This window comes from Athalia rosae, chromosome 2 (genome assembly GCF_917208135.1).
Source record: "Athalia rosae chromosome 2, iyAthRosa1.1, whole genome shotgun sequence".
Lineage (NCBI taxonomy): Eukaryota > Metazoa > Arthropoda > Insecta > Hymenoptera > Athaliidae > Athalia > Athalia rosae.
In genome coordinates this window covers 7,574,190-7,588,997 of record NC_064027.1, presented here as the reverse complement: position 1 = coordinate 7,588,997, position 14,808 = coordinate 7,574,190, and the positions used below count along the sequence as shown (strand labels likewise).

Below are 14,808 nucleotides of genomic sequence, written 5' to 3'. Positions count from 1 at the left end.
TACCCAGATGGAAGGGGGGTGTAGATGTAGCTAAAAAACACGACTGTAACACAAATACAAAGAGACAAGGTATATATGTACCCACCTTGTCTTGCCGTCGCCAGATACAAATTCAGCGCCATCTATATTCATACATTCGCCGGATGCTCTCCTTTCCTACAATACGAGCTATACCGGTCTTCTTTTTTTTTCCGTCTTTCGCTTTTATCCTTTTTATTTCCCCTCTTTCTCCCAGGTTTTTAGTTCGGTATTTTTTTTTTTTCTTTTTTCTCGACGCGAAATCGCGGAGTTCTCGACCCGTGACGCGGTCACGTATGGAGGTACGTGTACGTCGCTCCAACGGGATGACGAGAGTAACGCCCGCGACTTTTTCGCGACTTTGGAAATTTTGCGAAGACTGTAACCGAGATTCGATAGCCTCGCCTGATACTCCACAGCCAGCTCTGTAGCTCGAATGAATATTGGCGCAGTCGATGTACGTGCGGGGGATGAGGGTGCGGCCGAAAGAACGAGCGGGCGGGTTTTCAGGGGAGGCTCGACGAAAAGGTGGGGAAGGTTAAGCGAGAGGACGCCGTAGACCTGGACGATCAAAAAGATTGCGTACCTTCTAAAGCTTTTACGATCCTGATGACAAGTTACCGGTTCGAGGAACATCGCGCTGATGACCTAACGACCTCAAAAATCCTCTCTCTATCTCACCCAGCCTCCCCCCTTCCTCGCTTTTTTCTTTTTCTCTCATTTTCACTCCTCTTTTCATCCCTCCTCCACTTTTTTTTCTCTTTCTCTCTCTCTCTCTCTCTCTGTACAATTTACTCGCGGACTGCCCGGGGATTTTCCCTATCCATCTCTCTTTAAAGCTTCACTCGGAGCTTTTGGATTTTCTCCGCGTCATATTTCGCGAAATAGGCTCCGATCTATATGTATACCTATTCTGATATCAACTCCAGCCGTGCTTTCGACTAAATGGTTCGCTCACAAAAAGCTTTTCGGAGTAATGTTTCATTGTTTTATTATATCTATGGGTCGATTGCACGCCTGACTTTTGTCGTCGTTGTTTTGTAATTTTTTTCTTTTTTCTTTCAATTTTCTTTCCTGAGTGAGTACGAGAAATGAAAAAAATGAGAGTAAAATTGACCCTCGGCTAACACGGCCGCTGACAACGATATCCGGTTCAAAAAATTCAAACATGCAGTTCCTTTGTTCGAATTAAATTTGTCATCCCTACCGAAGGTTTTTGACGAATTTGAAAAAATTAACTTCTGGTTTCCATTATCAATCCTCGAGAGTATCGTTTTTGGTAAATTTCTGAACATTCAAGTTTTTGTCGAGTTTTTTTTTCGCACGCCGACATCGGGGCAACGTCTAATTCGATCGACGGACGTTCGTCCCAAGTTTTAGAGTCCCTCATTATAGGCGGGCTAACCAACGAGTGTATTCGACATCATACAACCTCTGCCGCGAAACTGTATCTCTGCGTTATTGATTTTAATTGTCAATAAAAACGGCGTTATTGTTATGGTTATTATTCATGAAGCGGAGCGTGGGCGCGGGCGCGTTTGTTGTTGCGAAGGGGGAAAACGAGAGTAGAAACGGCGGAATCACCACTACGTCGAGGCGGAGCTTGCGGTATTAATTATTCACAGGATAATCTCGTTTCTACTCAGCCAATCACGCGATGGTTGAGCGCGCGTAAAAGTGAGTAAACTGAAAGTTATAACGAAACCCGTAACAAAATCAGGAGGACAGTTCTGCGGGGAACTACCCGTCTCATTAAACTTAAGCTCGTCGTTAATCTCCACCATCGACTCGATAAACTTGACCTTATATATCCACCGTTGCGCTGCACCTCTATAAGCTCCAAGAAAAACTCAAAGTGCCAACCTGCTCGGGGAGAAAACCGCGCGAAGGCTATTGCACATTTCATCACGTCGTCGTCCTCGGAAGTTATATTATTATAATTATATACCTGAGTCTTACGACACACACCTGATCAGAAAAAATGCGAAACTTTCAACAGAGCTTCCAAATCGGTAGATTTTGGAATTTATTTATTTTTTTTTTTTCGTGCCAATCTATAAAAATGCATCAGCGTTCGTTTCGATTCGACGGTTATCGCGGTGTTTCGTTTGGGTTTTATGAAAAAATACGAAAAAAAATTCCGTCGCAACGTCCGCAGGTTTTATTTCCGCGAATCGGCGGGCATGCGGTAACCACTCAGAAACAGCTGGTCCAACACGGTTGCCGAGGGAGCGACTTGTTCAAATATTTCACGGGCTTAATAAACAGAAAAGTAGGTAGGCGGCTGGCGAGGTAAAGTAAGGCAAGGTAAGATAGGGTGGGTTGGGTACCTACTCGGTACTCGTGGTGGGCCGTATATCCCGACTCTATGCCGAAGCAACATTCTTGCAGGTCGAGTGAGAGGAGTGAATAGGCGAATGGCTGAGTGGGCCAATGGGGAGCAGAAGGAACCCAATTATCCGCAAGCTGCGGTTTCCTACGACAAGAGTGCACCCTATCGAAGGAGATCGCGAACGTTCACGAAGAATTCGCTCCGAATATCGCTGAAATTTTTTACTTCCTACGTCCGCCCGATTTCCGCCAGATTCGTACATCGCGATTACCTGGTCGGTCGAAGAATTCGGGTTACTCGACGCGATTCGACCCCGCTAATCACTCGCCTGTCCGCAATCATCGCGCGTCGAAGTCATTCGACGACGAAGCGAGTCGGTCGAAGCACACGATCGTATTGATACCGATATCACGTTTAATTCAATATGAAACTCCAGCTGGGTATCATAATCAGGTTAACGATCACCGGAAATTACGGCGATAACAAGATCATAATTGTCTGCTGAGGACCGGAGTCCCGAATGAAGATTTGACTCGAAACTCGAAACTTCATCTCATTCGTTACCCGTGAAGTTTCGACGGAACACTGGATAATCGCGAACGATTTCGATTGGTAAAATGATTTCCCCATTTTTTTTTGTAATCTTGTTTCGTTTATTCAGGTTTGAACTTTGACGTCGGCAAAATATTCATAGCTATTGTTAAATGCGCATAGCTGTACGCGCAATTCAATTTCGCTTTTGATTCGACGATAATTGATATGTACCTAGCGGAAAGAGTACGGGACGTGCGTAAATTCGTACCAATAGCTCGATTCGTTCGGATATCGTTGCTACAAAATCACTGTGTAATTGGTGTTATAATTACTAAACTATCCCATCGTAACTGCAAAGTAACTGATTCCTCTCTCGCTGTATTATTCAGTTTTATTACCAGGTTTGTTACTAGCTGCAAATATCAGTTTTCGAATGAATATTACGCGGTATAATCAATCGGTCGCATGCCCCGCGGCCGCGCTGATTCTGAAATCGAGCGATACGAGGAACCATTTACCCCCCCCAAGCTCGGAGGACGTCGAATTCCCGAACACCCCTAGGATCGTTTTTTTTTTTTTCACCGTTCGACGGTGATTCCCTAACGGCGTTGAGGTGATGAATTTCCCGAGGTTTGAATAACCGCGAGATGAACCCGCTCGCCGTTTGTCCGAAAAAACAAAAATTTTCAATTTGCTTCAAAGCGGGGAAAGAAAAAAAAAATTTAACCGCTCCGGGGATCAATCTCTGGAATTGCAGCTTACCGCTAATGAAAGTGACTCCCGTGAAATCTTCGAGTATTCGTCCGGAGTAAGAATATTTCCATAACGTTATACGACTTTTCGTGTAACTAACGTGCCCGCCATGTTTTTATTCATTTTTCGTTTGAACCGGGAATTTCTCGTTTGCGGAACTCAATGAGTTTTCTCTGGTCCCGGTTGACGGTAAATTTTCAGCTGACATCCAAGAATTAATGTTCCGCATACACTCTAATGCAGGTCGCGGTAATTACGCGGTGAAAACGCAAACAAATCTCGCGACTTGATGGCGCAGAATAAACTAAAAATTCTTCCGCACCTGCAAACTTGGCCGATCAATTTTTTCGAATTAGTCTCACATCGAGACCATTCGTATTTCCAACTACTGTGCGGCCCTTTTTTTTTTTTTCTTGTTTTTTTTTTGTTTTTCATTTTTCTCGCGGGGTGAGATTTTTTTTCACCGACATCGCGTACCTTCCGTTTTCCCCAAAAACTTGATAAAGACTAGCGCGGAGTTGCAGTGATCGATGATGTACCGTCGGAAACTTCCAGCGGAACGAACGACGTCGTATTTGTATTTCTCCGGCACCCGAAGTTCCTACGAACTTGGAAAATACCAAAACACATTTTCACTAGTCAAACTATACACAGTCAGACATCGGAACTGATTGCGAGTTCGACGCTGCGGGATGCTGTATCATAGCAGTCGGACTTTCTTTCTTTCCGAATCGGATGTCTCCGTCGTTCTTCATCTCCTCGCTCTACATTTCGCACCAGGTACGTCGACGACCTTTTTTTTAGTCGGAACAATTCCCACGCTCATTGTAATCGAATTCCCGAATACAGTATGCGTCAGGTGCCGGTTTTAATCAGCCTGGAAGCAGTCCGATGCCGAATACAGCGTTTCATTTTAAATCGAGGGGCATTATTATTCCAGGTTTTTTCAATTACTCGGCTCGAATGATTTTACGCACCTGGTGTACGAGATGCGGGGGGAACGTGTGTATATATATATATATATATATGTATATCGGTAGGTTGGTTGGGTAGCAGCATCCGGTATCGGTAGAGCGGAGCCAACCTATATTCGCAGTCTGGAGGTATACGGTGTTATATCGAAGTGTGTACGCGTCACGAGCGTCGAAACGTCGGCCCGCGGGGAATTTCGCCTAAAGCCTTGAGTAGGCACCTGAAGTATAATCAATGTTGCCTCTACGTGCGCGGCGCCCCTTCGCCCTCCGTGTAAAGCCCTCGACACCCCTTCAGGATTCCATATTTACGCATCTAGAAGCACGTCAACATCCGCGGCACCTCGCAGAATTGCCTCGAATTAGTTAGAAGCAGTTTAATGATTACGCATACAAAATTCCCTCTCGATGTAACAAGCACATAAGCCTAAGTGAGGGAGGATTTGTGTCTTCCAACTTTACTACAACCGATTGTTTCGAAATATTCGAACGATTTCGAATTTCGATATCGTCGCACCGTCGGACATGCGAAAGCTCGCACTCGCGCGTCCGAAATCTCGGTGAAAAGTTTTCGATAACAAAAAACGGTATATTTGACCCCGAAAAACGTCCCTCCAACTCCACCCGCACGCGTACCAACCCGTTTTTCCGCTCTTTTTGCTGCGGGCGAACGAAAAAGCGGGTAAAAATTTGGAAACAAATTATACGAACGAAAAAGTAAAAATCCGCGAAAAAATGAAAGAAAAACAAAAAAAAAATAAAAAAAATAACAAATACGATACAGATGTAGCTACGCAAGTCGCGTAATGTAGAGCGCTTTTTATATTGCGGGGTTTAAATCATTTTTAGTGATTGCGGAACGCACGGGTGCGCGTGGCCTGCAAGTTGTGTAACTGGAAACGTGAAAAATAAGTTAAGAACGAAAAAACATTGCTGAACTCCGGGGGTCGTAATGATCGTGTGCGGTCCGCGCGTAGGTATCGCGTAAGGCCTAATATATACGAAGTGTGAAAAAAAATAGTAATTCCCCAGCGAACGTAATATCCGTATGTATTTTTAGTTGGCAATGATTCGCCACACCTCGCGCCCCTTTAATCGCGACGAATATAATTTAATTCAATTTCTACGCCCCCCCGCAACGTACGCATCGCCGTTAGGACGGCCGTTATGAAGCGATAAAATTTTCACTCAGCGGTCCGGCTAACGTGCGACGACCTGTAACCCGATATCTGGATTATTAAAAGGGACACCTTACACCGATCCGACGAAATCTTGCAGCGAGGAACCGTAACCGTTCCCATACATACGGTTGCCCCGTTTACCTTTTCGCGAGTAACTTCCCTCTCCCCGGGGACCGGGAGGACACGAGGCCGCCCCCCGTGTAATCTAGAATAGTAAAACTATCCGAACTGACCGTCGGCAGTCCACCGGATTTGACCCAAGTTACCCTCTAAACATCCGAAAAGGTAGCCTGTTCCCGCAGTAAACGTATCGCGTTACAAGTAACGGGGTTATACGCCGTGGCTGTTGCTAATGCTCGCCCCGAGGAAACTGGAGATAATACGAGCCGCGACCAAACTTCGACCATGACACCTGGAGCAACGCCGGGCGATCCGACGATTCGCAACAATCGAATTATCGCCCATCTGCCGCCCCTTGTGTCTCGCGGACTTCGACGTTAATTCGTAGTCGGGCAGATGCGACCGAGGGATCGAAGTTTTCGCACCGAAACGGAAGAAGCCCCATCGACCGGGCACTCGGACCGCAAGACTCGGAAGAGATACGTCGGAGGATCGACGAGTCGACGGAATTGTAGGTAAAGTTGATCGGCGAGTGAGAACGAGAAGTTCAAATGTGTCCGGCGAACCGTTGTAAGTAAAGGATATAGAAAGTGTGTAAGTCGTTTGGTTGTTAGGTACATATACTATAGGGTAGATGAATAGGATAGTCGGTTGGCGCAGAGCGTAGGAAGCATAAGGACCAGAAGCAGCAGCGTTAGCGCGGCAGCAGGAAACTCGTAAATAACGAGGCGTCAGACACGCCCCTTTAACTAGCTCCAAACCCGACGGTGCTACCAAGTTTTATACATTTGCATATCTTTGACGATCGACAGGTACCTATACACGGGTTAGCTAGCAGACGACCGGTACGCCGGGGTCACGGCAATGCACATACGTAACATACCGAGGTGGGTTGTATATAGGTATACACGCGCGCACACACACTCACCCACCCACTACCCGAGACGGTAGTTCCGACCGAATTCACTTTGCATTTAGGAACGGAACGTTGTCAATTCGTTGCATTTCGCATGCCTGGAACACCTTCGTCAGCATTCAGATTCCAGCCATAGACCACCTTTCGAAACCGGGAACCTTCCATCATCACCGTACACACGTATACGAATGGGGCGTTACACGATCCTGGGAGAGCGAAGGACGGAAGGAGGGAGGGAGGGACGGACCGACCGACGGAAGGAAGGAAGGAAGGAAGGAACGGAGGACCCTGTACAGCGAACCGGGGCCACGGGCTAAGGTTAACTCATCGTCGGGTCAGGTTACACCACGTTACGTCCCGTTACGTTACGTTGGGTGGAAAGACCGATAGGAAGACGAATCTACATTCGGAGAGATTCTTGCGCGTCGCGTCGCGGCGCGGGGGGGGGGGGAGTCGGACAACTGAACTCTAATGGGTCCCGCCGACCGGAGACTGAATATCCACCGAAGGACCTGTGAATATTCAACCGGTTAATGGAATGGAAATGTAGGATGACCAAACAAGATACGGGAGTTTAGATCTCGTTTACATTTCACTCCACTCTCCCGCGATCAACTCCCATACTTATCCTCTCGACCGACCGTCCGAGTCCTTTTCTCGAGGACCGCGCACCGATAATGAAAGTCAGGGGGATGATACGCGTGAACCGCCACCCGTTCTTTCGAAGCTCATCCGCGCTCACTGGCTCCTTTATCGGTTCCTAGCGGGGGCGTTCGATAATCGTATAAGATCGGAAAAGCACCGGCGCAGCTTTGTTTTTCCCGCAACGACGTAGTTTATTCATGCGGTTCGCGGAAAGCTTCCACGCCTTTAAGGTTCACCCTGCGGAGTTGAAAAGCTCATTTGACGTCGAATGCGCGTCGAATGTCTCAGACGGTATTCGTTCGACGACTAATGGCGGAAGCCGGTCGGTGGGTAAATAATACCGTTTCTGCAACAGATCCATGCGCCGAAAGTATAGTCGGATGATCTTTCCAAGAGCGTCTGGCTCACGGCGAGAGTTTTCTTCCTCGGGAAAACTTCGTTCCCCGGTGGGATAGACGGCTAATACCCGCGGCGACTACCCGACAACGTGCCGGAACCGGAGTCCTCGAAATTCAGCGAACTTCTGAATTATAGTGAGAAGCCATGCGAATATCTTACCAACTGCTTAACGAGTCTATGTTGTACGGAGTTGAGTTAAGTATCAAGTAAACGGTAGAGCGAGGTACGTAGAGCGTAGGTATAGGCGACAACCGAGACCGGCTGAAGATATCCCCCGGTTCTGTCAGCAGTTGCTTCGCCAAAGTCACGCGCGTTGTAGTTAAACGAGCTTCAACCGAAGTACCCACACTCAGACGAGTACGTACGTAAAGCCAGCAGCTATTCCCGCGCGTACGAAGTTCAACGAAGGTCTTGGGGAAATTGTCTTTTCTCGGTGTATTCGATCTTCGTCCCATCAAAGAGGGCCAATCTAGTCGGGGCAAACAACGTACGGGCGGCCGTGTACAGTGGCCGTAGACGCTATTTCGGTCGAAACGGTCCTCGGCTCGACCGACCGGTTTGTCGTAATTCGGGTCGACTTTACCGCCGAAGTTTAAGCTGCTCTCTATGTATGAATGCGAATGGAATAGAATAAAGGGGGGTTTAACCCACGGGACATTTTCCAACGGGGTTTGGTTACGCTAAATTAGTAACAATAGTTTCGTCGTTGGTTCATTGAAAGGGACGGACAACGCGTTCGAATCCAAGTCGACCTCGTCGCGGCTTGGGTCGTTATCGCACCGATGGAATATCGCGGTCGATGCTGTTTTCTTCGACATTTCTTACCTAGCTACTCTTCTACCGCTGGAGGCGTAGTGTCGAAAAGCTCGTTTCAACGTCTGATGATAGAGAGAAATGAGTAAAAGCCGAATCCGGCGGTTAGTAACTCTAAAAATTACCAACGGACAGAAATGATTTACGAAGCTTACAACCTTAGGAATATGAAAAAAGGTAGTAACCTTTCCCGGTATATCCTTCGCTGAGTTCCTCCTGCAGCGATTTTCCACGGGCATTTCTCTCGTGACGGAGGGTCGTTTGTTATGGCGTGCAGAGCTCAGCTCGACCGCGGAAACTCTCCTCGAGATGGAGTCGAGTCAAGTCGTCACGGTATACGTATAGATATACATATGTATACTTCCATAACGCGGCTTATACGTTACCCCGCGGTATCCCTACATCTTTCCCCGTTCGCGGTCTGAAAACCTACTGTGCAGCTTGGATACCTGATAATTGTTATGGCATAGGAAGCGAAGTTCTGATTCGAAGATGGTTGTAGTTTCCTGGCTCGGCAACGTGTACTTTACGAATGAACGTGGAACCCACCCACGATATAAAGCTCGTAAGTAAAACGGTGGCGTGCAACCGGAAACCTAAAAAATACCAACAATAAAGATGCGGAGATTAAACATCGGGTAATGTAATAATGAACAAAAATGGAGGAAAAAAAAAAAATAGAGGGCGATTAAGCCTCGAAAAATGAAAGGGAAAACTCGAGTCGATTCAACGGTCCTCCCTGATTTCTTATCCCAAGATTTTGTTTTTTAAACTTTTGGAGCCACATGGCTTTTCATCTTCTAGTTTTTTTTTTTTGTTTTTTTTTTTTCTCAGTGACGTTGAAGATAGTAAAGAAAAATAAAAATTCGTTACTCGAGTGTAACAAAAAAAAAAGAAAAAAAAAGTAAAAACGAATAATCGACTTCGGATTTACCGAGGTTCTTTCGGGAATTTGACGGCGAGCGCTGCATCGCGACAACGGTGCGAAATTTGATATGCCTCTTCGTGACGAGGGAAGAGCTTTGCCGCCACACCTTGAGGTGCTTCGAGACGGTGATTTTCCCCATCGATCGATGAATCGTGTGTTACACAGTCACTTGATTTCACCTCAGAACACCACCTACTAGATTGTTTATCTCCCGAGGGTGTTGATATATCTTCCGTACCTGGGAACCCCGCGGTGTACAACTAATCGAATATCGAGCGCAACGACGACTTTCTGTAATTACCAGCGGCTTCTATAATTAGCTGTTGCGGTTTTCGAGTCGGCGCGGCGTCGTCTCGATACGCGCGAGATCCGCGACGGTGTGGATATACATATAACACGTCCTTTGTCTTGTAAATCCCTTAGATCAATATAATATGAACGGGAGAAACGTCGGTGCACCCCACATCCCTAAGGGTGTATTAATTCGGATGTTTCGTGAAATTATCACTCGCGTGAAAAGGACGTTTCTGGAGTGCGGTGGAGTGCAGGTGTGGATATTGCAGCGGTGTCAATAACGGCTTTCTGCCAATCCGAAACCATCCGAAGTGACAACACAGATTTTCAGATACACCCGACATTCAACGACCGTAATCTGCGTCTCTGTAATCGAATTAGGTATATCGACGGACCGGAATGCTTCAACCTGCCGATAATTGTATCTCCAATTGTATAACCATCTTTCTTCCCTGTCGTCTGTGTCGTCTTTTTTTTCGATAAACCTGCTCTTCCAAAGTTTAGAGAACGAACGAGGAAATTATTTCTCGCCCTCTCCTCGCGCGGAATCCCCTCGGTTTTCCTCCAAGCTACAAACGAAAATAGTTCTCACGATTGCGAGATATTTCTGTGCGCCAGATGTTCGGATATTCGAATATCGGGTGACCTTGAAAAATCTCGTCGAAGAAACGAAGAAAAAAAAAAAGATACATTTTTGTCGCCTGCGAAGTTCGGGGTGGGATTGACGGCCGTTCCGAAAAATTACGCCGCGTCGCGAAACGCCGTGAACTCGACGAGAGACGAAGGACGGTATTGCCGTCCTCGCGTAGTCAAGTTTAAATGCGAATAAATAATAAACCGCTCACCGGTCTCAAAATCCGTCTGTACAACGGAGCGCCGCGTCGAGCTCCGTGAGTGAAATTTCGTTTGTTGTAGTCGTAGCGAAATCGTGATTAAAGCAACGGCTTCTCGGGGTGGTAGCGCTGATAACGGCAGGTACAAATAATTCGAGGAAGATGAAGAAGAAGAAGAAGAAGAAGGAGAAAAGGAAGCGGACGAAGAGGTAGAGGGGTGAGGGAGTCCGGGTAGCGAGGTGCAGAAGGGAAGATTTTCACCAACCCTCTCACGGTGTGTACTACTATGCAAATGTTTGCTGAGCCTTAGGGGATGAAAATAATAAGGTGGCGCCCTCTTGCCACCCTCACTTGAGTTTGGCCCAACGTCCCACCCCGAACGCCACGTTCCTGCTTAGCTCCGTCGCAATCTCGTCCCGTTTTCTCCCTAAGAGGTAGGAAAGAGGCTGAGCCCGGAGAGCGGAAGATGGTTTGTAAAAAGGAGCCTGTAAATAACGCATGCACTCGATATACCGTTCGAAGCCTATATCGAAAGCTATTTTTCCGAAGGAGCGAATCGATGCATATTTCGCCTCTGTTATTGAAAATCTAATAAGATTCTATTTTCGGATAATCGAATAACGACGATGAAATAAATCTTACTCAGCGATAGAAATCACCGCGAGTATTTCACTAAAAACAACTCAACTTCCTCGGAATTACCCTCGGTACGGAACGGCTGAAGAACGTTCACCTGTCTCTCGTTCCTTTTTTTTTTTCTTCTCTCTCTTTTTTTTTCCCCTCTTCTCTCGTACAAGATGAATGGATTTCGGAGAAAGAAGATAGAGAAAGAAGGTTCCGAGGTGGTTCGCTTTCGGCATCCCTATCTTCTCATCTTCCGCGACTCACTCGATAAAAAGTTCTCCGTGTCTTTAACGGTTTATACCCCGAGGTTAGTCATCTTAACCGAAAGTATTACCAATGAAATCTTTTCCCCTAACCACTCGCCTCCCCCCGTCCCCCCGTCTCCCACCGCCCCCCTTTCTCGGTCCTTGCTACCCTCTTAAATCACCTCCGAGTCACGTGGAAGAAGCGTGTATTTCACCACCGTCGCGGTCGCGAATATACATATATATACCTATATATATGGTACAAGTTGGAGGGTGCGTTATTCACACTTGATACGAACGTTTATTCCAAGACTGTATGCGTAGAGCGCGTTGTGGTGTATTATGGTATATTTTACATCGGATACGTAACCGCGGAATGCGTCCAGGAAACGGGTGTGATCGGGGCGATGTGCTTTTGCGCCTTCGAAATGGCACTTGATGCTTCCTTTTACTTTCTTTATTCTATTCGTCGCAGGGTGGTATGTGAAGCCTCCGCCATTGTAATCCTCGGGAGCAGATCTTAGGGGTATTAATACCTCGTATCGTACGTACGGCGGTGTTATCAGCGTGCGCCATATACAAATTTACTCGGAACATCTCGTACGGTATGTTAATTTTCTATTAGAATTGAATTTGCATTCGCGTAACGAACGGAGCGAGTATATACCCTGTGTGTATGCCCTGTAACATCGAGCGCAGTTGTTGTTATCGTGTGCAAGTACGTACGTACGTACGTATCCTGCAACGTGATATATATATATATCTATATATATATACACACCCGGTAATCCTTTCGCGCGTAGCTAATAATTAATTCGACGTTATTACCCATCCGGAGGCTGCGTAACGATCTCGTGTCGCGAACTACTTCGATGAAGTTTTTCGTCGCGACGTTAGAAAGGCGAAGTGACGATTTCGTTGAAACCGCTTTTGCCGTGGATTCCGGTACAGCCAGACCAAGTGTTCGAACGGTGAATGATCCCGTTCGTTGATGCGGTGGGGGATATTTTGCCGAATGGTATGAAAATATGTTTCCGTACATCGAAGAACGTGCGGGGCTATCGCAGGGACGACGGTGAATAAACGGGGCGTCGTCTGGTCTTCTCCTCATTCAAATTCCATCTGGCGCTCGAACTGAAATTCGAACGGAAGACATAAGCGAAGGTAACTACCTACCCAGGGGGTGTAGGTAAGACGGTGGCACCAAAAACCAAAACTGCATCTGCAACGTACGCGACCCCGTTCGAACGACATCGTCCTCCTGCATTATTAAGGTTGTCTCTCGGTTGTCCTCGCCTCCGTTGTCGTCGTTGTCACGGTCGTTCCGATTCAAACCGTCGCTACCGACATCCCGCAGATACGGTTCCGAATGACGTACGTACGACGTGCACACCTACTCGCGTCACCGTCACCGTCGCCTCGCCGCGGCGCGCGGCGTCAGAGGTTTCGATGTCGTAGCGACGCTTTCCGACCAGTGTACGCTACAGATGCAATATGTCTATACCTCGCACGCCTCCGGCAACATGCAGGTAACTGAGATAATAATGCAGTTACTTGGAGCAACGCTTTCGGGGCAAGGAGGGGGGGAAGGGGGTTTAATTATTTTCACCCCCGCAGGGTTCTTGCCGTCTCGACGGGGTACGTCACTCGGGCAAAAGAGGGAGATGTGACGACGTGACGTTACCTCTAATTGCCATCCCCAGCTGATTATATTATTAATCTATGACGCCGGGGATGCAGCCGGATCACATCGCGGACGGAGATGTGCAACGTACATGCTTAAATACGTATAAGTATATACCTGCACAACGCGTTAAGTGGGAAACTTCGGATATTCGCGAGGAATATCATCTCGCTTAACTCGCTTCGCAGATGCATCTCTCGAGTATCTACGTTGACGCGACAACGACGCGAACAAATCTCTCTCTTTCCCATACGATACGATTTCCTATTCTCAGACCTCGCGCTGAAAGCTCGGGAAAATCATCCGGAAGTTTCTCTTGCTTTAGAAGTATAAGTTTGTTGCGTTTAATTTACATACCGTTGACCACGTTCAAAGTTTTAGGTGAAGAAGGAAGGATACGAATGGGCGACATCTTATCGATATCGCGGGTTACAAACATTACGGGTAACACGAGAAGGCGGAAGACGTAACGAAGAAGAATCAAAGGGTGAGTGTCTGTACGCTCGGAGATAAAAGAGAGAGAGAGAGAGAGAGAGAGAGAGAGAGTGAGAGAGGGGAGAGTACAATAACTCGCGTTGGTATAGGTATACGACCGTATCAGGCGGTAAATATAACGTACGTCGTAGGTGGTTTACCGAGGCACGCGGCGCTTAATGCCATTTTCTGACTTCTGAATACCGCAATTCGAGTATAAGAGATGTCTGTCTGTCGGAATAAGTTATATATACTCGTTAAAATAACGTGTACAAAGTGAATCTGTATTAGCTCGAGGAAGTCTCGCGAGAAATTCTCAAAGTTAAAACAATTTCAGGATTCGCTCGAGCTTCGGATCCACCCCTCAACGTTCCTTTTTTTTTCTTTTTTTTTTCTCTCGATTCTTTACACTCTCATTCGCAGGTTCGAATGATCATAATTTATGGATGAGATCCCGAAATTAACGAACTCCCGGAAATATTTAAAATTATGTACGCGTTGCGTAGGTATCGCGTAACAACGATCCCTAATTGACGAGCCTCGATGAAAATTCAAACAGTTTCCAATTTCACTACGGCGTCGGAAAGAATGTCGTCGACTCGCGCGGGGCAACCGAACTAGCAGATATTCCGGATCGATGACTATAACGGCGTCATACCGACCCTCGTCTACGTCCTCTTCGGATTCAAAAAGTCCGACGGACGCCGCGGCGTCACTCCGCGGTGAACTTTGACCGGGTGTTCATCGCGATAAAGAGGAGGAGGAGGAGGAGGGGGTGGGAAATAGCGGAGACATAGTCGAAATTCTGAATCCTTCTCAAAGCTGTGGTTTCTAATCGTATCTTCCCTTCTCTCCGCTCGACAAACCAGGTAGGTATATACACGTGTACAGCGGTATTGTCCCGAAAAGCGGTCAGGAGAACATCCGAAACTTTCGTAGGAACGAGGAGAGTTATCGACAGCGGGATTTTCCACCCCCTGCCGCTCACATTTCTCTCCCATTTCCAGCGGGAGATTTTCCTCCCTCTCCCTCTCTCTCCCTCTC

At 47.0% G+C, this 14,808-nt stretch overlaps 1 protein-coding gene across 4 annotated transcripts in view; it reads right to left on the bottom strand.

Moving 5' to 3' along the window:
• Positions 1–14,808, bottom strand: part of LOC105686657 (protein O-mannosyl-transferase TMTC2-like) — a 215,454-nt gene that overhangs the window by 135,293 nt on the left and 65,353 nt on the right. The window contains exon 1 of one of the 4 annotated variants that reach the window (XM_048651504.1): positions 86–193. The exons of the other annotated variants lie outside the window; for them this stretch is intronic. Coding sequence (XP_048507461.1) covers positions 86–132 — 47 coding nt within the window. The 5' untranslated portion in view covers positions 133–193. Of the gene's footprint in view, positions 1–85; positions 194–14,808 lie in introns of those variants that run through there. 4 annotated transcript variants of the gene reach the window in all.